The 23,825-nt window shown below is 56.0% G+C and overlaps 1 protein-coding gene across 1 annotated transcript in view; it reads right to left on the minus strand.

The window, feature by feature from the left end:
* FOXK1 (forkhead box K1) overlaps nt 1-23,825 on the minus strand; it is a 53,102-nt gene that overhangs the window by 13,652 nt on the left and 15,625 nt on the right. The window contains exon 2 of the mRNA XM_079121080.1: nt 5,818-6,003. Coding sequence (XP_078977206.1) covers nt 5,818-6,003 — 186 coding nt within the window. The remainder of the gene's footprint in view (nt 1-5,817; nt 6,004-23,825) is intronic.

Raw genomic sequence — 23,825 nt, forward strand, 5'->3', positions numbered from 1 at the left:
ACAACACTCAAAGCTAGAAAAAGGCTTTAAGTTCCAAGGGAGAAAGGTTTCCAACCTAGACTTCTCTACCCAGTAAAACCACCCAAAAGGGGGAATAAAAAATAATGATGATTTTCAGGCAAGGAAGATTTTTTTTAAATGTATCTCTCCTGTACCCTTTCCCAGGAAGCGAATGAAGGATGTTCCCCAATAAAACAAAGGAGCAAATCAGGAAAGAGGAAGCCACCAAGTAAGGAAATACCCAGTCGGTGGGAACTCCCAGAATGATAGAGAAGATGATCCTATGGTCAGAGGGGCCCCAGACCTCCTGATTAGAGGAGGCAGGAAGCCCTTCACGGTGAGATTCATGCACAACCAGCAGAGTGCACAGGAAGTGCCAGCAATAGGTATACAGACAGCTTACCAAACAGAAAAGAGGAATCATGAACTCCAAGGAGGGGAAACAAGGCAAGAGAACAGGAAGGAAATGGCTGGGCATGATGATCACAGCACAGTTATAATAAAGAAAACGTCAACACCAATGGAACCAAAAAATAATGTGACTGTGTCGGGAGGACGGGGTAGGGAGGGAAAGCTAAATTCTTAATTTCCACATAGGAAGTCCAAGTGTAACACCTAACTCTGAAAAACCTAGTGACAGCCACGTGAGTCTGTGACTCAGAGGCACACAGGCAGAGCCCAGAAGCCGAGTCAAGAGTGACAGGGACAGTCTCTTGGGGGTTCCCTGGGGGGATTTTCATTTTTTTAAATGTCCACATTACATAACGTACATGTAGTATTTCTAAATTAAAAAAAAAAAAAAATAGTAAAAGGACATTTTCTGAGGCCACGTTTTTGGACCTATCTTTCAGAATGCCCGTGCTTCCTTATGATAAATGAAATGCTGCAAAATCCTGAGGTGCGACCTTGAAGGGCTGACTCTGGAATGCACTTGCCCCAGTGAAAAACACCAGCAAGCTGCCCAACTTTTCGCTCTTCTCAAGCAGGCTTAAGACCCGCAGATGCTCAGCCAAGGCTCAGCCCCACGATTCTGTGACTCTGGGTGGGAGCCGCCCTCCCTGCCTTCAGCAGCCCGTGCCCTGCAGGGCCTCCTGCTTCCCAGGTGTGCAGAATTTGGGACAGGCTCTCCATTGCACAGCATGCGCCCACACAAAAGCACACCGCAGGCCTACCACACACAGGCCAGGTGATGTGGGCCCTGAAGGGCTCCTGCGGTGATCACAGAACTGGGGACATCCCCACTAACCCCACTCAATTGTCCCAGCAGTTTGGAGCCAAAAATACCTCTGCAGTGGGGGGAAATAAAAGGAACACAGAACAGAGGGTGGCAACCTTTCAGTGTGGAGAAATCCACTTACTTTCCTCAAGTTTTCAGATGGGAAAGGGGACAAGGCGGGCTGGGGCTGGTGAGGCCTGCAGGTACAGGCAGGAAACAGGAAGCCGGAACCTCATGGCCCCCAGACCAGCCAGGCTGGGTCCCTGCTGCAACCACCCAACCTTCGTACACAGTGTTCTAGGCGTCGATACTGAACACGCAAGAGACTGAAGCGGGGGAGGCATCCTGAAGCAGGACCCCAAGTTACCAGAAAAAGAAGAGTCCAGGGGTCTCCTATCCACAGGCCCACATCCCAGACTCGTGGTGGATGCCTGAGACCTGGGATGGCACCCAACCCCATGCCAACCATGCTTGGCCCTGCTCACACACAGACATGGTGAGTGTTCATCCTTCCACCTAAAGGAAGCACCAAACTGCCCGGCTCGCCGCTCAACTCCCCGGCGATGCCACTCTGGCTGGGGCCTACCTGGAGCACAGCCGCTCTGTCGCCCCAGCTGGTGGGTTGCACACGGCCAATTCGCTGGACAGGGGGATGACTCACGCTCCTGTTGGAGTGAGACTCCATGACACTACTCAGAATGGTGTGAAGCTTAAAATGTGTAACTGTTTACTTCTGGAATTTTCCATTGAGTATTTTCAGAATGAAGCTGGCCTCGGGTAACCGAAACCAAGGAGAATGAAAGCAAGGATGGGGACGGCTGTGCTCAGGTACCCAGGACCTAGACGCAGAGGTGCCCCGAGCAGCACTCCGCACCGGCTGAGGCGGCTGAGCCTGGTGATCTAGTGATTTAAAGGGGTCGAGACTCCAGCCGCTCACTTTCTATGTTGCGTAACAAAACAAAACTCCTCCGCTTTGCCAGACTTCACAAGCCACTTTCACTTCCGATGCCCACACTGGAGCAATCCAGAGAAGCCCTGAGAAGCAGCTTCTAGAACCTGCCCTCTCCCGCTTGTCTCTATCCCCCACCCACTGCCTCTCTGTGCAAATCTGGAGGTTTTCTTAAATCTGAGCTCTGAGGAGGTGGCTTAGACTGGCCTCCGTTTTTATAAGGCGTGGAAAATGATTAACCAACTCACTCTTTCCTAAAATCACTTCTTTACAAGAAAAAGAAAGGTCAGAGTGCTGCTAAAGGTCGCAGGATTTGTTTCAAAGAGAACTCATTCATTTGCTGGGTGGAGTCCGTCAGGGCAGGAGAAAACCCAAATCACCCCAGCGAGCAAAACCGCAGGGGAGCAGCCAACCTGGGGGCAGGGAGCCAGCGGGCCGCAGCGGGGCCGGCGGGGGCGGGGCCGGGGCGGGGCCGCCGCTCGACGGGGGCGGGGTCCCGCAGGCCCGGGGACCTGTGGAAGCCGCGGCTCCCGCCCAGCTGCGCCAGGGAGGAGCCGACTCTGGAGGTCCTCCAGCCGCAGTGACGCGGCGGCCAATGGGGAAGGGCGAGGCGAAGGCGCACCAAATTAGGAAAGTGCTGGAGCGGCGGCCCGCCCCGCGCCTCGGCCCTGGGAGCGGGCGGGCGGGCGCAGCAGGGCAGGGCATGTTTGTAAACACGCCGGCTCCGCCCCCACAAAGAAACTCAAACCGAAAAGCGCCCTGGCCAGCAAAACCTCAAGGCCAGAGGTTTCTAAGCACTCAAGTGAATTCCACCGCACTAACACAAACATGTTAACAAAGGTCTTCTAACACTTAAAGGGCCACGTGCGAGAGCAGAACCCAAGTCCCCAGTCTCACCAGGTGCCCAGGAACCCAGTCCCAGCCACTTGGGCTCAAAGAGAACTTGAATGGCAACCTGGGGGGCAGTGACTGGGGGCCACTGACCCTCCCAGCTCCAGCAGGAAAAGCAAGCTACACACCCAGAGCTGCTTCCACCTGGGACTCAAGAGCTCCAGCCAACCAACCAGAACTTCCCTGTGCCCAGCAAATCGCCTCCTTTACAACCACCCGGTCCGGACAGACGCACTCCACACCCGAGGCTTCACTCCACCTTCACCAGCTGGCGGCTATTTTTATTTGGGTTATTACTGAGAAATAATTTCATTAAGCCTGCCATGTACAAACCCAAACATTTCTCTTTCTGAAGCAGCTTCTATTCGGCTTAATTATAAACTGATGACTAACAGCCCACACCAGTTTCAGGAGGAGGGATGAGCCCACCCTTCAGGGTTCCCTAAGTGGCGCCTGGTCTGGCTTCCTCTGGACAGGGAAGGCCCTTGCTGCCCGCTGGAATGCAGCAGAGGCAGGCTGAGACCACCGAGATCACCGTGTCTGAGCACCTGGAGCAGGAGAAACAGTCTCGGTTTTCACTCTGTCTGCTGCTTTAAGGGGATTCTGAATCAAGATTCAAGTCCATGTGTGGTTCTCAACACTTCTGTTGAGATGCATGTCAACACCACACCCTGCCCACTGAGTGTACAATCCAGCGGTTTCAGGGAGTGCCACTTCACCCTGTTCCTGTCCCGCCCCCAGTGGTGGTGGATGCCCCTCCCTTCACCCCAACCAGGCAACCACTGGCTCACGTGCAGCCTCTGCCCACGACCTGTCCTGACCCCTCTGACTAGTGAGTCACACACCTTGTGGCCTTTCATGTCCAGCTTCTCTCACTGGCCTCAGGTTTTCAAGGTCTGTTCACCTGTACCAGGTGTGAGTGCCTCAGGCCTCTGCCTGGCCAGGTGAACTGCTTATCCTACGGACAGGTCACACCCTGACCACTTGCCAGCTGCCGCCTGTCTGCAGTGTCTCCACTTTGGGGCTGTCGTGAAGAGTGCTACCAGGAACACTGGAGCTGAGTCACTGTGTGGTCGTGACAGTGCACTGCTGGGTCACCTTCTTAGAGAACTACCCAACTGTCTCTACAGAGGCTGCCTGAGGTTTCAAGCTGGCATTTTTTTTATCTGCGTGTGACCTACACACACAGGTGAATGTGACAGCATGGTCACAGCACTCGACAGTGAGACCTGGGAGGACAGCTGGGACTGTACGCAAGTCAGGTGTCCGAAGGGACAAAGAAGTCACATCAGGGTTTAGGGGCTGGAACAGCCCACTACCACCGAGAATTGCAAGGCTGGTGCTGGCTTCACAGATGGGGATCCGGCCTCATCAGGCTGCTGTGACCTGCCCTAGGCCACAGTCACCGACCATGTGGCTGGGGCCACACTCAGAGCCCAGACCTGAGCTCTGTGGTGGCCGCCTCCAGAGCTACCTGGAAGAGAAAGGCTCACCCCTCGCTGACCCTGGAAACGAGGACTCCCATCAACTCAAACGCAAGTGAACGCCCTCTGCGAAGACTTTCAAGGTAGAACAACGGGACGTATAAGGTGCCCATGTGGAGTAACTGCTGGGGAACCGGCCGTCAGCGGCTGCAGACAGAGGACAACATGGTTCTTGGCACAGACCTCGAGAGGTGTGGGGTGCAGCCCACGGGGACTGCCCAGTGACGCTGGCTGGCAGGAGGGACACACGTGTGGGGCCTGGGGGTCGGCACTAACTGGCTCTGCAGAGTGGGTTTCCAAGTGTGGACCACAGTGTCCTGAGAATCCAACACCTCAGTCACACCACTTCCAAGCAATACCAGCCTCGCAGTTCTCGGTGGTGGTGGGCCGTTCCAGCCCCTGAACCCTGATGTGACTTCTTTGTCCCTTCGGACACCTGGCTTGCATACAGTCCCGCTGCCCTCCCAGGTCTCACTGCCAGCACCTCAGTGGGGCCACCTCTGTTGCCAGTGCAGAGCAGAGGAGGCTGCAGGGGCTGTGGCAGGAACCACGGCAGCTGCACCAGCTGCACATGCCCCGCACCTTCAGGCAGACACCTGCGCAGCAGAAGGTAAAGCCGCTGCGTTTAGGCGGGTCGCTGATGGAAGACCAACATCCGAAAACGCACTAAGTCTTGGCCGTGTCCACGCTTTGGGGTGTCCTGCATGCGGAGACAGGCACACGCAAAGGGCCTGGGTTGGGTACGGTGCTGACGGCTGTCCCCAGAAGGATTTGAATCCCTGAGGTGGGGGCTACACTCAGAGTGTGCGTGGGCAGTGTACCCCGACACCTGCCCCCGTGCTTTAACTCCGTATCATATCATCTAATAACAATTAGTTAATTGCAATCACTTCACAAAAAATTTCCACGAATGAAGTTTAGAAAAACAAAACTCATCAACTCCTGGTGAGCAAACATTACTTTAAAATGTGCCCACAGTGATATCGGCCAAATAGTATTGCTACATCGTGTGCACGTACAAATATGCCAACAACGAATCCCATCCTTATGTATGACTACAAGGCACCAATAAACAATGTGGAAAGAAAAAAATAAAGAATATGTCTCAAGTTAAGAAAACAAAAACAGAAACCATTTTCAATGTTCTTTGGTTTCATTTTCTAAAATCGTCCTTGCGCTTGCTTCGACAGGCCCTGACACAGGCAGCATCAAGCCGGACGACAGGGGGCTAGGCAGGCCCACTGCCCACGCAGGGTTGGCACAGGAGTGCCCCTTACCTGATGGTGCCAGTCGGGGAAGGGATGGGGCTGACCAGGCTTCGGAGATCCGGCTCCGGAATGTGGATCTTCAGCGGGGAGATCTGGGGGTAGAGTGGCCGGAGGGGAGACGCCGGAGCCTCTTCTTTATGGTACAGGGAGGTGAACTGGATCTTGATGGCCGTGCTGGGGAATCGGAAGGTGCACCTGCAATGGGCGGAGAGCAATGGATCAGGCTCAGGGTCCCAAGGGAGGAAGCCCGCCCCAGAGGGGCCAGTCTCAGTCACTGTGGCTGGAGCCCACCGCCTCACGCACTGCAGTCCACTCTGCGCCCCGAGTGGCACGCTCATGCTTTCCTTAGGACACTTTGGAATACAAATGTGGCTTCATCCTGACATAGCCTGTCTTCTGACTGTGCGTGAACTCCAGAAACCCCCAGGCAAATGTGATGAGCCATCGCCTTCCGGATGGACACAGCCCCTTCCCGCCCACCAGGCAGCCGCCGTGATGCCTACCACACATGGAAAACAGCTGAAAGGACACGGCGACGTTTTGCAGACATTTTATGGATAGGACTCCCTGAGGCCACTGGAAGGTATGACGCAAGTGTCCCCTGGGAGTGACCGTCAGGGACCCGGAGCTTAAGGGGCTGTCTCGCCACCAGCTCTGGGCTGGACACCTTCAGCCCTGGTCTTCCTACAGGAGCAGCCACATGCAGACGAATCCTAACCTGGAGCAGAGTGAGGTGCCTCCAACGCCCAAGACCGCACCCTGTGCTCAGCGAACAGGCGAGCGATAGGCACGGCCCACGGCTCTCTCCGGAACTCCTGCTTACCAAACCTGGGCATTATTTACCTAGGACACCTTCTGATTCCTGAACCGAGAAATTACCAACAAGCTGCTGACTGGCGTGCCGCTTAAAAAATAAAAAGAAGGCTGCTGCCCGCGACCTGGACCCTTGCTCCTCTGCTGGAGGCCAGTGGCCCCGGACAGCGGACAGAGCGCGCCGCCTGGTGGGAAAAGACACTGCCGTTGCATTCTGCGTGGGAGCCGTGGCCCCTTGCAGGGGCCAGTTCTTGTCGCTGCTTGGCTGTTGGGACTCAGTGACGTGCAGAAGGTCACTTCACGTCGCTCTGGTCCTGGGAGCTGAGAGGAGCCCACTCCACCTCACTGACAGATGCAGACACAGCGCACTTCAGTTCAGATACAGAAATTCCAAGACAGAGAAGGGACCTGGACACTCTGAGGAGGGTTTCACTCAAGGAGCAAGTGCCCCCTCCTCAGACTCCTCCTCCTCCCCGCGGACACAGGGCTGGCTCTCCGGGGAAGTGAGCTGCAGAGGCCTGGGCTGGTGGCCACAGGGCACTGGGCTCTGGAGAGAAAACAGGGCTGATAAACAGCAGGACCGTGAGGCCCCATGGGCGTGGAGACCTGCCTGTGGCCCGGGGAAGGGAGGAGCCCTGTCCACCAAACCCGGAGCCATTGGGAGCTAGTGGCCTGAGTGCCTGGTCTCCAGTGTGAACAGCCCAGAAGGAAGACCACCTGAGGGCGCAGAACCAGGGAGCAGAAGGCACCCCTGACCAGAGACCAGAGGGCACTGCATCTCCCCGCCAAGGGCAGCACTGCAGAGCCTGTCCAGAGACGCTGGCTTTGAAAACGTCCTGTCCTGCTGCCACAGTGGCTGCTCAGCCAGACATACATCCGCCCAACAAAAGACGACATTTCTCTGCCTCTCTGGTACCCACAAGATTATGTGCTGGTCAATGGGATGCAAACCGGCTGTGCCTTGCAGGGAATGGAGTGTTTTCTTCATTTCTCCCCTTCCCAACAGGCAGACTGTAGGCGTGATGACTGGAGCTGGAGCAGCCACAGTGGGTCATAAGTGGACAATGGGTAACGGTGACATACTAGAAAGTGCCAGGTTGTACCACATCAGCTCATATCAAGACTGTTACATGAAAACAAAACAAAACAAAAAACTTCACTCTTGTCACAAAACTAAACCTATAACCTAAGTTCGAAGAGTTCAAGAACATGACACAAAGCCCCGGGAACAGGAAATGTGCAAAAGCCGGAGAAGGTTTGCCCCAGTGCAGAAAGGTAACCGCTTCCATCTTGGAAGAGGGCCAGGGTTGTGGAATGAATGATCATGGGAATTTATAAATGGAGATGTCACATGGCACAGCTGCTGGCAGGCTGCTGTCGGCACATGGAGATGGATCTGCAACGGGCACGGAGAACACCAGCCAGCTGAGAACAGGCGGGACAGAGAGGTATGCAGCCAAGAAGGGGTGTCACAGACCCTGGGCCCAGATGATGTCCCACCTCCCACACAGCAGCCCAAGCAGAGGCGGAGGAGGAGAGCCAGGTCCTCATCTCCTCTACCAGGAAGCTGGGACGCCCCAAACGGGAGGAAGGCAGAAGGTAGTGGCACCAAGGAGCCCCAGGGCAGCGGGCTCTGCACAGCTGTCTGCGGCCCGCTTGCTGCTCGCTTAAACCACACGCGCTGATTGGTCCATTAAACAAAAGAGGGTGAGAACTTGCGTCAGAGGCCAAAAGAACTTAAAAACCGAGCCGGACTCCAGCTCAGTCCTGCGGCCCCGCCCCATCTGGGCCAGGTGCCTGGGAGAAGGACAGGCGCTGCCCTGAGCACGGCCACCCTCGGACCTGCCCGCAGCAGGAGCTCCCAGCTGGGGAGGTCCAAGGGCGCAGGGCAGGGCAGGGCAGGCTCCAACCCCGGGGTGGGACCTCTGGGTGGGACGTGGGTGGGTCGCTGAGGCAGGTGACCGCTGTCCACCTGCCACTTAAAGCCCAGATGTGGCTGTGCATCCGGCAGCCTCAGGGGCAGGTCTTTCTGCAGGGCCGAGGTGGGTCCTGAGCTGTAAGTTTTTAACATCAAAATTCTGTTGATTTTGTCATCTAATAAATGTAGCTATCAAGGATGGTATTTTTAAGAAATTCAACCCATCAAAATTAAAATATTCCAGGGAGCCGGGTCCAGCCTCTCTCCCACCGGGCCCTGCTGTGGCAGGCCCTGCACCTGCCCTGGGTCTCACCATCTTGGTACGTCACTGTGACACACGTGACATTTCCAAAGCGACACCTGAGAAGACGAGGAGTCAGCAAGGGAATGAGGGACAGGGCTCTGGAGTTTGCCCCAGACCCACGTTGTTTGGGGGACTTTTCAAAACACTGTATTTCCCTTTGTTTTATTTTACCAATCTGCTAGAACACTCTAGGCCACCAGAGATCTGCCTAGAGGGACGTGCGCGCAGACCACAGCGCGTGCCCCTTGGTGGAGGGTGGAGTGCCACTCAACACCTGAAGCACTGAGACCGGGGACCATGGAGCACCCCTCACAGGTTCCTGTGGGAATTCAGGTAAAGATTCCCGGCAGGGAGCCGGAGGCGCACACAGTGCCTCACACACACCGCGCTGCCCGATGCTGCTTGTCAGAGGAACTGTACAACCAGACACGAAATGATGTACCCCGTCTGTGTACAGTGGATCAGAATGTAGTCTGCACAAATAAAAAGAAATAAAGATACATGAGAAATCTAAAAAAAAAAGTCTCCAACAGGCTGGTACGGGGAGCCTGCAAACCAGCCACAGCCACGCAGTGGCTGGGACCACAGGGCCTGAGCAGACGACCTGGCTTGAAAAGGGCTGTCGGACACCTCAGGGGCCACTTGCTGGCCGATCCGGCCTCAGTATGGCTGGAGGTCGCGGAGGCCAAGCGCAGGGCCCAGTGGGGCACGAGGCCAGTGCTCATCTGCTTCGTTTCTTCTTGTGACCGCATGGGACAGGAGGGGAGCAGCATGGGTGCATCCCCGCTGGCCTCTCTTACTTCTTATTCCATTTAAGATGCGGAAGACGGGAACGGGAAGAAGCCGCCATAGGACCGGAAACGGGCTTCGGCTGTTCGGTGTGGAGCAGAGAAGTGCTGGCTTGTCCTGTCCTGTGCAGGGCTCAGGCCCCAGGCCCCAGAAAGGCAGAAAGTGGTCAGGCCAGGATGCCCAGGGCTGGACACAGCCAGCGTGGCTCAGGCCACCAACAGCCCTTCCAGGACCCATGGTCCCCGTGCCAGTGTCTTCTGCATACACCAGCCAATGGCTTTCCTGGGAGGGTCCCTTTCTGGAAGAGGCTCTTTCTGGGAGGTCTGAAATCAGAACGCCAAAGGCATGCGGGCAGGTGGGGTGGGGGGTGGTGTCTGTGTTTGCAAGAATTCCCAGAAAAATAAGGCCATTCAGGAAATGGCTTTGAAAGGCCCTTACATACAAAATCCCACAGCAAGGAATTATGACAATCTTAAATGTTTTTAACCCAGAATGTCTTCTGTTAAGGAACACCCTAAGATGAGTCAAGGTGGCTGTGGCTGTAGGCGCCCATTATGATGCTGGGAAGCCACACAAAACAGCACAGAGATATCAAGGGCAGAGGGAGCGGCACAGCAAGAAGGCCTGAGCACGGTGTTGGAAGCAAGAGGAGCAGGAGGCCAAGAGCCCCGGCTTTGGGCGGGCGGGGACACTGCTCCCGATTGTCGCCCTGATCAGGCTGCCCATCTGCCAGGCCAATATGCTGGCAGAAATGCAAGCGGCCCCTTCCCAGGACGTGGACTGTGCGGGCACGCGCGGGACGAGAGGAGCAGTGCTTCTAAAGCATGTGCCACCTGCCCTCTCAGGAGGGACACCGCAGGCGACTGTCTCTAAGTCCAGCTGCAGGGCTTCCAGGTCACTCCTAGAGCCTCTCCTGGGGGAGTCACAGGAACTTCTACCCCGGGGACTTCCATGTGACTAGGGTGGCCTGGGACCTGCATGGCCAGCAAGCACCCCCGAGGGCCCCAGAGCATGTTCTTGGGCAAGTCTGTGGCACTGTGAAGCCCGGCAGATCCAAGGTGAAGTGCCGACGGGCGCTAGGACGCCTGCCTCTGCCTGCCGGCCCTAGGAGAAAGCCCGCTCCTGCTGTTCTTGAAGAAGATCCTGAAGGTCAGAGAGCAGGCCAGGAAGGCACTCCTCCCCATCCACCCTGGAGGCCACAGGACGGGGAGATCCGTGGGGGAACCTGGGCCCAGTTAAATGCAGGGAATCCAGGCAGGGCAGCCACAACACAGGTGTGTCCTTCCCAGAGACAGCCTCGTCCTTCTACAGGGATTTGTCACAATTAAGACAATGTTTCCCACCCCCAGCCCCAAATCACTGTGTATGTACATCAAACTCCCCGGCTTTACAGTTTGGAAAATCAAATTTGCCTAAGGCACACCAAGGATCGGCCAGCTGGGTGAACGGAGGAGCCATCAAAGTCCTGGCCTCCTGAAGTTCAAGTCCAAGTGGAATTCAGCCTGCTAGAAGGACCTCCTGTGCTGCGGGGCTGCAAAAGGACAGAGATGGGCCGAGTCCAAGTGGACTCTCAGGCAGCTGCCGGGCACCGAGAGATGCTGGAAGCTCGCTGACAAGGAGCAGCCCCAGCACTTTGCTCTTGCCTCTGGGTCAATTTAAAGAGAATACTTTTAGAAGTCCAAATGGCTTAATCTAGAGATCTTTAAATGCCACCCACAGGAATTCAATTTAATCATCACTCATGGGCACTAAGAGCCAGGCAGGGTTCATCTGAAAAGACACATGTCCCGCCAGGTGCCTCCCAGATCCAGCTCCCTGGCCTCCTCCCCACGCCGGCCAGGGCTCCTCCCGCTGGGGCAGGTTCTCTCTTCCCCATAAATGGAGGCTCCTCCAGAAAACCACACGACACACCAGGTGGCTCCCGTAGCTGGTGCACATGGGAAGGAGGCCTAAGGCACATTTCTTCTGGGAATTTAAATGTGTGTGAACATTATCAGCACAAGGCAGGAGAGGTGGAAGCCAAGCAGGGGCAGCCCAGCCAGGGCAACCAGAGGAGGGCTGGTGGAAGTCTGTGCTCTCCAGACGCCCAGGAGCCACAGAGAAGCCACAGGCCTTTCTGATCCTGTGTTAACTCAGCCAGCCAGAGCCAGGGGATGTCCAGCAGGCAGGAAAGGGCGGGGGTTTCTCCAGTCCAAGACACTGTGAGGCCAGTCAGTTTGGCCACAGAGGGGCTCCTTGTGAAGGGACGACCTCACTCACACTGGGCAGGCTCCCCCTCTGTGTCCTAGGGACAAGGGACAGCACGCTGGCCGAGGAGTGCCAGAAGTCAGCCCTGGCCCTTGGCGCTCAGCAGAAACACTGTGCTTCAGGATCACCAGCAAGACCAAGAGCGCTCTGACCAGGCATGGTGATCAGAGGGGCACCTGCCGCCGTACCTGCTGCACACCTGTCCCCAGAGCCACCTGAGTGCTGCAGGTCTCAGCAACCATGACGCTCCAGTCTCTGGACCCCAGGGCTGTACTCAAACATGTCTGAGGAGGTCACCCGAAGGCTCATGTCCTCCCTTCCCGCGAACTGGAGCAGGAAAAGACAGGACCTCGCAACAAGCTGCAGCTGATCCACGGAGCGAGAGAGACCACGGGCACAACAGCAACAGGCTCTCGGCCTACTCCCTGGATTCCGGCAACTTCGAAAGGCTCAGGCCTGAGTTTGTCAAAGTTGGCCCGGGAGATGCCTCTAGGAGCTGAGGGCAGAGTGGAAGGGCCACTGGAGAGGAGCCCGTGTCAGCACCAGGCCAGCCCGTCCTCCGCAAAGAAAGCATCAGTGTGCTCGGCACAGGACTGTCCCCCCGCCAGCCACAAGACAACGCCGGACTCCAGCCTTCCCTCCTGCCACCTCCTGGAGCTCAGAAGCGAGCCCCAACCTCAACCACCTCATCAGGAACAGAAGGTCTTTGCTGTTTAAAAATAAGTTCCATCTGTCCAAACAAAGTGGGGATGAGTCTACATGCTCAGACGGATCACTCCCTTGCCTTGGCCACCGCAGCCAGCTGGGTACCTTCCTAGTCGGAAAACCCAGCCAGGCCCGGACTCACCCAGGCGGTGGGCTCCCCAAAGAGCTGAAGCCTGGGCAGGTAGGACAGAGTCCAGGAAGCCAGCAGTAGACAGAGACAGATGCCGCCGTCCTGGCCACCCTGCTCTCCACTGCCCTGACTGCATACAGACAACACGGTGAGGCAGCCGTGCCCCAGGTGCACTGCCAGTCAGCGAGGGAGGAAGCTGATGTCTGGCCCTGCAGCCGAGGGAGGTGGCATCGAGTCGAGGAAACCAGTTCACCTTGTAGAAAGGGTCACGTCCACCCCACGCTGTCCTAGAGTGCAGCTCCCTGGGCTTGCTCTGCAGAGACTGGTGACTGTGCTCCCTTTCGTTGGTTGCTACAGCACGAGGGCAGGGAGAGGGGGCATGCTCGGGTGCCCTGGTGCTTGGGCGAGGGACGTCAAGCCACAGAGCGAGCACGCCACAGATCCCAACATTCAGCATGGGAAACAGAGTCCTGAGTTAACACATGCCATGCGGAAGCCAGTAAGTGATGGACGCAGCCGGGGTCCCCTGGTGCGGTTAGGGCAGGGAAAGAGGGCAGAGGTGGGCCGTCCCACACACCCAGCAACAGACTCCGTCACGCTTTCCATGCAGTCGGGGGCAACCAGTGAAGAGTGAGCGGAGCCTGCGGGCAGCTCTCGCGGGGTCTCTGGAGGGGTGGCGGACGCCCACCAGGAAGACCTTACTGCCCATCAGCCTTGCCTCTCGCTTGCCTCCTAGAACAGAAATGTAATGACGGAGCCCAGCTGGGAGCGTGGTGACAGAGGCGGTAGGGCCACACACACAACAAGGCACGGACCTCCCAGCCTTTTTACATTTTGTACCAAAACAAAATTGCCCGGCTTTAGAAATAAAGCTAAGCCCGAGCTCTTCACTACGGAAAAACAAACTCTGGGCCACGCCGAGTCTGCCAGGAGGGTGGGTGGCGTTTCGGACACCGTCTCTCACCAGCCACATGGTGCACATCGGCTCTTGCTGAACATCAGCACTACCGTCACTTCACACAAGGGACCCAAACACCGAGAGCGCTCAGAAAAGGAAGCAGCTGAAAACGCAGGCCACCGAGCCACCAACCGATGGCAATTATTCTGACCAATGTCTGCTTGAAGGAGGGGAGAGAGCCCGTGCCCTCAGGTCCCTGCGAGCTGTCCCACACCCTGGGTCCTGCTGGCTCGGGGAAGCCAGGTCTGAAGGAGCCACAGGGGAACGAGGGCTTCACATGTTGCTTTCGGTAGGTCTCCAGCCCAGCGAGACGTTCAGAGTCCTGGGTGGAAGAAGGCGACTTTCGTTAGCTGGGAATGTCCAAGCAGCCCAGGGCAAAAGCGGCCTGAGAAGACAGGCGGAGCCAAGTGCTGCGGCAGCTCACCAGCACGCCCTTCTGCTGTGCCTGTCACGCTGGGGCCGAGGCAGCAGCACCCAGGGAGCAGGGGTACCTGCCCAGTGCGAGTGGCAGACCCTGTGGTCACAAGTACGGGCGCTCGGTCCTCCCTCAGCGGGTGTGCATTACTGCCACCGTGCCCCGTAAGGCGCACACCACTGTCACCTTCATCAGACTCAGGGGACAGGGGTCTGGGTCAGGATCACCAACTGGCCACAGTGGAGGCCAGATCTCTGATCCGAAGTGCCAGTGTGGGCCTCCTCCTTTGGGTCCTTCACAGAAGGACTGCCTGGTGTGACCACAGGGTCTCCACCAGGAGCTCTAAGCCCCATGCCAGCTCTCTGGGCAACCCAGGCTACAGAAGGCCAGAGGAGCGGCCATGGTGGGGCTGTGGAGGCCTGTGGCTATGCGCCAGGCAGCGGGCTCTCCCCAGAGCAGGAAGTGCACAGGATGCCCGGGGCTCTGCGTGCCCTGCTGCAGGACAAGCGCACCTCCATGACACTCGGGTCCAAGTCACATTTCTGAGAAAAAGGAAATGTACGTGAGTGTGCACCTATCTTGAGACCCTGTGTAACATACACAAGCAGGTGTGTGACAACCCCGAGTGTGCACATGGTGTGCAAGTGGGCGGAGACCTCTGGCTGTGACCTCGGGCAAGCCTAGTTACAGGAGAACGTTCCCCTAGCCAAGGAAACTGTCAGAGCACACAGAGGCTCCGCCAGTGGGACCTGCGAGCGCCCGCAGGGCACAGGGTCTGGACGGGGATCGAGGATCCTTAGGGGGAACAAGGCCCCACCTCCTACGTGGAGCATTGGCTTTGAGGCAAGAGGAGACTCAGGGGACCCAGGGGACCCAGAACCAAGTATTTGCCAATCCGCACACTCTCCTGTCCCTGACCTACTGACAGTACAGCTCAGGACCAGAGCCCCCAGGCCCAACCACAGCGCCCCTCCACCCATGCTCTTCGGGTAGCGGAAGGCTGCCTGGAGGGGTCGGGGACGTGGGGAGGCCACTCTGGGCACCGGGAATGCTCACAGGGGCCACGCCTGGCAGCTTTCACTTGCTCACAATTTCCCCACGTACCCGAGTGACAGATCCAGGGGCCCTCTGCTGGCCCCTTCCACACTGCCTGCGCCCTCTGCCCTGCAGAGTGCGTCACTCGCAGGGGCCCATCCTAGAGGGGGTGGTCGTCCTGCAGGGGCAGCAGCCGCCCAGGTGGTGGTGAGTGAGGGTTCTTTCTTCATTTTAGGGAAAATTAAAATATGTGTAGGCTTCTTTTTCTTATTTAAAAATTACAACTGCAGTGCCTTCTGCACAAAGGCCCACACGCGGATCAGCTGCCACGTTTCCCTCCCCTTCCCTGGCCCGGAGCTCAAACCGGCCTCGCACATGCCAGGCGAGTGCTCTACCACGGAGCTGCACCCCACAGTCCTTCTTATTTTTATCTTAAATCTTGAGACAGGATCTTTCTAAGTTGCTGAGTCTGGCCTCAAACTTGTGATCCTTCTGCCTCAGCCTCCTGATTCGTTTTCCTAAGGGCAAAGTCAGCGAGGCATCTCAGTGTCCCCAGGGCACAGCCAGGGGTGCTGCTTGCTTAGCTGTAAGACACACAAGGTACCCTACTGACGCCTAATCACAAAACAAATGCACTTTCAAGGGAGAAGCTGAAAAGTAAGCGGGCAGAGGTGCTGGTGTCTCCTGCACCCCAGCGACTGTGGCCCACCCTGGGGACCTCAGCAGGCGAACGCCCCCAGCACTCCTAGCTACATTAAAACAGCAACAACACCACACACCAGCGAGGAGGGAAGACCCTGGGCCCCCCACACCTTGGTGGGGGTGTAAGACCCCATGGCCGCTCTGCAGTTGCCTTGGAGAATGAACGTCCATTGAGGATCCGACTTGGTAACTCAGCCTGGGCTTGGTTCACCCCAGAGACACAGACTGGGGTCCTCTCCAGACCTGCACGTGGCTGGCTGCTCCCAGCAGCTCCCAGCGTGGCACGTCAGAAACTGGACACACTGAGCAGGGAGAGGTGGTGCCTCCACCATCAGCATCTTCCTTGGCATTGAAGGGCTGAGTGACCAGCGGCACAGGAGGGCAGCATGCTAAGCCTGGAAAGGTACGAGTGACCCCAACAGTCTCAGAATGAGGTCAATCTGCACCAGGTGTGGTGGTGCACACCTGTGATCCCAGCAACTTTGGAGGCTGAAGCAGGATTTCAAGTTCAAGGTCAACCTCAGCAACTTAGCCTGTCTCAAAAGAAAAAACAAAAAGAGCTGGGGATGTGGCTCAGTGGTACAGCACCAGGGCCTAATACCCAGTGCTGAAAAGAAAAAAAGAATCATCTGGTTCAAGTCCTAAGGTTGGACCCACCCGACATCAGCCCACAATCGTGCCTGCGCTTCTGTAAGCATTAATTATTCAGCTAGTCACTGCACGGAATGTCAGCACGGGCGCTCTGGCCCCGCACTCGGCTCAGGGGCGGCTGCAGATGCTCAGGGCAGGGCAGGTGCAGAGCAGGGTTTTCCTCGTAAGGCTGGCACACACCTGCTGGCCCAGGTGCCCAGGCCCATGTGCACACGGCACCCCTTCCCACAGGACACGGCCGCACACTGTCGCCGTCCTCCCCACCCCCGGAAGAGACAGATGGGACCAGGCTGGCGCCTGGGTTCTTCCAGCCCCCACGCATGGGCCACATCAAGCTTCCTGTCCGGCGGGCTCTGCAAACGCTCTGCAGGGAGGCACCCGAGTCCTCTCCTCGAGCTGCCGATGCCGGGTGTGGGGCTGACCGCCCGGCCGCGCAGGGCCAGTGGCGGGAGCGTGTGTGCTCGTCCTGTTCTCTCCGCTTTCCTTGTACTCACAGAGCCGGTCGTGGACGTGAACACTGCTCTGGGGAACTATGCGGGAGGACCCAAGGGAGCTGGCAGTGGTTTGGCAGTGACACCAATTTAATAATGTCACAGAGTAACCTGGGGACATCCGATTCCTGCCAGTCGCTCACAGCGAGAGGCAAAGAGGACATTACAGGACCTCGCAAAGCTTCACGTTTCACACCACCAGAGATGTGCCAGACGCCCGTTCCCTCCCTGCCGGCTCCATGGTGGGAGGAGCGGAGGGCGAGGCTTCTGGGGCCGTCTGTTTCCTCCCCTACCCGCGGCCACACGAAGCTCCAGCCTGGTCAGGGCATGTGGACGACCCTTCTCAGGCTGTCCCGGTGCCAACCACACCTGAGCCCCGGTACTCACACTGGAGCCTGCCAGCCTTGCTGGCAGCAAATGAGTGCCATCGGATCGGTCTCTCTGTGCCCGTGTCACGATCCTCCCCCCTGTGAATACGTTAGGACTGAACAAGCCAAGAGGCTCCTCCGCCCCGAGCAGCTGCCCCTCCTGACGGTGGCTGGCGTGGCTTTCGCTCTGCACCAGGTGGGGAAGGGCGTGTGACACCCTGCCCCGTGGGCACGCCTCTGCACACGCTTCCCACGGGCACAGGGGGGCCAAGCCACCACGGCTCTGCGGGCAGAAGGGCAGGAGTCCACGTCCTTCCTAAGCCAGAGTCCGGTTACCAGGAGGGACTGTGGGGGCGGAAGCGTTCCTGTGCACCTCCTGAGCTGAGCTCGGCAACGAGTCACCGCTCAGCCCAAGTCCACAAGATGTGATCCTAAGACAAGGCCAACCAAACGTGTGCAGCCCTTCTTTTAGAGAAGAACGTAGGGGTGGGGTCTTGACCTTAACCCTGAGCTTCACTTTCCAGGCCCAGGCTGGGGGCCCGCACGCAACCACGCTGATAGCTGTGAACAGTTACGGCCATTTCACAATGGAGCTAGCAGTTGGCAGGACAGGAACGGCATTCTTGTTAAGCCACAAAGGTACCTGGATAAGCCACCTGAACCAGAGGTACCCGATATGAGCTCTAGGTGTGAAGCTTAGCACCTGAGGGGCCTGGGAGCAGCGGCGCCCCAGGAATATCAGCCATTATCTCTCGTCTGGCCATATTTTTAAAAAAATGCAATCTTGTTTGGAGTCTGGCAGGAACCACAGGCCTCTGAGCACAATTTAAAATAAAGTGTCATCCCTCGTCCACTGGAAATAAACAAAACAGAGAAAAATGTTTGCCACCCCACCGCCAGCGCCATGTCTGCATCGACCCTGCCGAGTGTCAACAACGCCACCCTGGCTGTTTGCGCAGTGTTTAATCATAAATGGATCCGAGCACTCCCGAGTGTGAACAGAGCGAAGTCTCCTGATCTGAGAGCAACAGATCAGCAAGGCAGGAGGCCCGCGAACCCGAGCTGGAACCCGAGGCCAGGTCGCTGGTGCGTTTAAATCACACGCAGGCGTTTTCCAGACGCAGGGCTCTGTCGAGGAGCAGCCACGTGACACTGGAGAGGAACAGGATAACTGTCCCAAGACAAGTGGTGACGACAAACTAAAAACCAAGAAACAGGGAATCCGAGGCCTGGGACCTCTGTGATTCCAGGGGGGATGGGGCAGCTCCCTCTGGGTCCAGTGTCCCTTAAGCCACAGCCTGTGGGGCCAGCCCAGAACTGGTGCCTCTTGCACTGCAGTGCGGCCACCTCGGGTGGCAATGCTGAGGCACCCTGTTGCAGCTCCAGGCAGAAGGCTGACCCCTGAGTGCACTAATTCATCTGAAGGCCAAGGTCATTTTTTTTATTGCAGTCATATGTAAAATAGTCCTCTACATAAATTTACAATACTCCACTTCTAACGCAAGTACCAATTAAAACATGGATTGATGACACCAAATCTGAAGTTGATCTGTGTGGGTTTTCAAAAATAAGCAGCCAATTGCCAGGCACAGTGACGCACATCTGAAATCCCAGCAACTTGGGAGGCTGAGGCAGGAGGATCAAGGCCAGCGTCATCAACTTAGTGAGACCCTTTCTTGAAATTAAAAATTAAAAAGGCTGGGATATAGCTCAGTGGTAGAGTACCCCTGGGTTCAATCCCCAGCACACACAGAAAATAAGGAGTAGCCAGTAGAGAGTGCAGATTCTAGGAAGGAGACTCCCAGTCTGTATCTTCTTGAAGCCTCCCCATGTCAGAAAGGAAGCACTGTCTACATCGTTTCTCAGAGGAAAAAACTGAGGCTTAGAGGAGCGAGGATAACTGTCCACAGGCATCAGGACAGCGAAGGACAGATTTTATGTATGCTTCGACATTCTAACTCCTGTGAGGAAGCAAAGAAACTGAATTTTTGAAATTATTTTGACAATAATATCGAAACCATAAAAAGTACTGCTGAACTAACTCTTTGCCTTGGGGCCTGAAGAATCTGTACCCTGCCTGTTGCCCCTCTAGTACCCTAGAGTGACCCCAACCCCCAGTCCCGGCCTCCAGTGCTCCTAAGCCCCTGAGAGTCAGCTGCCACACCCCGCTGCCTCCGGGTGAACTCATCAACCCTCTGGACTCGGGAGGCAGGAGCTACCTTTGGGCCCATTTTACAGGTGAGAAATTGTTACCTGAACAGGGAGAATATGCAGAGGACCACGCCCCTCAAGTTGGAGTCAGCGATCACCATTACATGGTTGCGCTTCACTGTGTACATGTTCAAACCAATGGCATGATATGCAACTGAATTTCTTTTATCAGGTGAATTAAAACGTCATTGTGGCAGAATTAGTTGACCATTTTGCTAGTTCTCTGGCACCTCTTCTTTTCTGGCAGATCCCACATGCCTGCCACAAAACGGACACCTACACACAGGCTCTGCAGACAAAGTCTGTGTCCACCAGGCCAAGGGACAGCCACCAGGGGTCAATTGTGGCCTGCCCGCTCTGAGTGTCCGGCCTTTAATTCACCAACACTTATTAAGCACTTCAGTGCCTGTCCCTGTACAGACCGTAAGAACAGAAATAAAACAGTCCCTTGAAGAAGACGGGGCTGGCCATCCACTGGCAATCCATGATGAGGAGACAGGACAGAACGGGGTGGGAGAAGCTCCGGCAGACATGCATGGCCAGCGGGGGCTCTCCAAGGAATCCCCCGCCACACAACAGTGCAGCAAATGACTGTATTACATTAACCTATACAGTAGGTCGCCTTTGTGCTGTTCTATCATGTAAGATTCACACTAACAGGGACTCTAGGTTCTGGAGCTCGCTAGTTCTGACTTGTGCTTCCCTGGGAGTGCCTGGCCCCAGCTCTGCTGATTTGCCTGCACGTCCATTTCCCCAAACTAGCAGTCACTGATAAAACCCCATCAAAGAATCAAAGACGACTGCTGGTGACCACAGCTGTTGACAAAGCAACAGGGATTGGCTTTAGAGACCTTGCAGTCTAGATAAAACCCAAACAAACAGCCCAGGATCAGCACCCGTGTGAAAAAGCCGCTATTTGGTTTAAGGCTCTTTTAGGAGTGTATGCGCCAGGCTCCTGCAAAGCCCACCAGGTCCCGCTGGGACACACCCCCACCAGCTATGGGGCAACCGCCACCTCCACATTTACCCAGATTCCTGAAAATGTGTGAGAAAGTAAGAATAGGTGGCAAACCAGGGACCCACAAATAATAAGAGCAGGATGTCGCCCAGGGACACACGGCCTGGAAAGACCTGGGGAGGGAGCAGCTCAGGAGGCCGAGAAGTGACTCCAGGGACTGCTCTCCACCACCTCCTCTGCCTGCTCAGAGAGCCACGTCTCTAAATAGATTCTAATACCAGGAAGGAGAAATTACCCATGTGGGGAAACTGGGTCATAAAACAGATTAATAACACTGAACGATCGCCTGGGAGAAGCCAGGTTTCACAGCATTACAGGCTGCACTAAACTAGTTTAATTGTTATGCAAATCCCACCCTCAGCCCCGTCAATTTACCCCTGATGGCCCATTCATCAGCACAGTTTTCCCTGAAATAAAAACGAGCCAGAACTCCTCACCAGGGCCCACTGCCCCAACGCAGCCCTCCCCAGATGTCCTAAATGTCCAGGGACCCTCCAAAAGTGTCTGTCCCCACAGCACAGGCACCTAACATGAAATGGGTTAGGGAGAAACATCACGAGTTCCCTGAGGCTGACCCTGTCCAGTGCTCTGTCTGCTATGGAGACCCCATGGAGGGCAGAGGCAGGAATCCCTGGGGTCTTGGTTTTTATTTTTAAGCAGAAAGGACAAGAGAATTCAATGAGTGTGTGAAGCAGCTGAATTACTTCCTGGAGGAATTGTTGCTACAGCATTTAAACCCTAACACAGGAGATCGAAAACCATGAACAACCCTCCATCAAGAAGGGACACCAAAGGTGACAGGAGGAGGCCAGGGGCATCACACCTGGCACTGTCCCACAGGTGAGGGAAGGGTCCATTGAACTCGGGGTTCAAAGACGACTTAGCCTGTGTCCCCAGGAAAGGAACCACCCTCCCCGGAGCAGTGCCCCCGACAGGCTGCCGGGTGGTTTCTGAGCAGGAGGCCTGCAGTCGTCAACAATCAGGAAGAAGAATCAGAAAGAACCCGACACACACGCACTGCCCTCTGCCAAGGACCGCAGGTCTGACCAGTCCGAGGATGGGCAGGGCGTTTGGACTGGAGGGCGTGGAGAGTGGGGTGCAGAGCCCACGCCCCTGCCCTGGGCTGGGCTGGGAGCCCTGCGCCTGTAGCCTGCTTGGCCGGGGCCAGTCTGCCTCCCGACAGCATCACAGATGTGCACTCCTAACTTAGGGAAGCAAAACCCCACCTACCCGCTTAAACTGAGCATTCACACAGAAAAGGTATTTTAAAAAATATTCTAACGCCCCTCACCAATAAGGATTCTGATGTTCAGCAGCCATGAATATGCAAATATGCAAATACACAGCTCAGTGAAGTCCCACGGTGGACTTTTTTTGTAGAGACCAAGGCACAGTCACCTTGGTGGACAGCTGTGTGTGCCTTTTTTCCTTCCCACATTTCTATATTTTCCAGATTTTTCCATAAGCACAGATGCCACATAGTGACATTTTGGTCAAGGCTGGGCTCTGCCATGGGGGTCCCACAGATCCTATGGCCTGAACAAGCTGCTGCTCAGTGATGAGGTTGGCTGAGGACAAACTTCTTGAAGGTTCTCTGTTGTAATGTAGCATTTCACTGTGTCATGGAGAAGCCTGAAATAATAAAGCTATATAGATATCTAACATGAAAGCTAAAGCACCTTTTTAGAGTTTTCTTTTAAAAACTGGTTCCTATAAAAACAAGTTGCACATGAACTTTTACTTAAGAAATTTGTGCATGCAGGCTGACCTGAAAAGCCTTTAATTTCTTAAGTTCAAGATTTGACTTTCTGTTAATGCTACCATATTAATAGTCTGGAATTCTCCAGGGAAAAAGTTATTTTGGACGAATGAGTTCTCTAAAGCAACAATCATCACCCCTGTAATCCCAGCGGCTTGGGAGGCTGAGGCAGGAGGATCAGGAGTTCAAAGCCAGCCTCAGCAAAAGCAAGGTGCTAAGCAACTCAGTGAGACCCTGCCTCTAAATAAAATACAAAAAGGGCTGGGGAGGTGGCTCAGTGGTCTGAGTTCAATCCCTGGTACCACCCTGTCACAGCACCAAAAAAGGAAAAACACAAAAACAAAACCGACCTTTCTGGCTGGGGTGTGGCTCTGTCGAGGAGCACGGGCCTAGCAAGCACAAGGCCCTGGGTTCCATCCCCAGTCCCACAGGAGGAACCCTACCCATTTGACAGTTATCTTGATTAACATGCATCCTACTTCCCTGGCTTCTTAGACAACAGTGACAAAACGAAATCATGACTCGTAAAGCTGAGAAGACAAACGCTGCCTGGCTTGCAATCACAAGCAGTAAAGCAGCCGACATGGAGCTGGTCGCCATGTGTAGGATCCTGGTGCCACCTAAACATTGGGAGCTCATCAGAGGAGGAGAGCCATGGGCAGAGGGGCTCCGGTGTCTGCGTGTGACCCCCATCCCCAGAGGCAAGTGAGAGATGAGGGAAGCTGCCAGCACAGGGAGAAGCAAGACCACACAAAGGGCCCAGGAGCCCTGTGTCCTGGAGGAGCCGAGGTTGGGCCTGGGTGAGGGGCTGCAAGGCAGCGGCGACTTTGCAAAGTCCCCTGGCCCAGACCCTAGCACACACCTCCAGGGCAGGAGGCCAGGGAGGGTGCTAATGCTCCCCTCCTCCACATCCCCTGCTACTCGCTTCAGTGACACAGCCAGCAGGGACAGGGTCCATGTGAACCCTTACAAATGATGACAGAAACGCTTCCTCCGTGGTCTGACCTCAACAGAACTTCCAGAGCGACGGAGCAGGAAGGCAGGCGTGAAGTGCACATGATGAACAAAAGGCACAACCACAAGCCACGGTCCCCAGAAAGGGTCCTGAGGGGTTCTGAGGGGCAGGGGCACCCAGCATGCAGGGGGAAGGGCAGGGGGAGAGGGCAATACAAGCCACAGTGTGGGGCAATGGCAGGACTGGGCACAAGGTGGAAGGGCAGCTACAGGGTTAGGACGCCTGAGAAAAGCAAATACTGTGCCACAAACATTTAGATTAAATGAAAGTTTGGGTCAGACGGGCTGCAACGTGCACATCAAAGACCCCAGAAGTGCATGTGGGGTGAGGAGTGAAGGTCACGGGACGGACTGGGAGTGCCAGGGCTGGGCGGGCAGATTCCATCTGGGAACGAACACGCTGGCGGGGTGGTGGTGATGGCTGCATGACAGTGGGCTGTGCACAATGCCACCAGACTGCACTCAAGAGGCAGCCTTCATTCACGTTTT

Source organism: Sciurus vulgaris (assembly GCF_902686455.1).
Source record: "Sciurus vulgaris genome assembly, chromosome: 18".
NCBI classification, from domain to species: domain Eukaryota; kingdom Metazoa; phylum Chordata; class Mammalia; order Rodentia; family Sciuridae; genus Sciurus; species Sciurus vulgaris.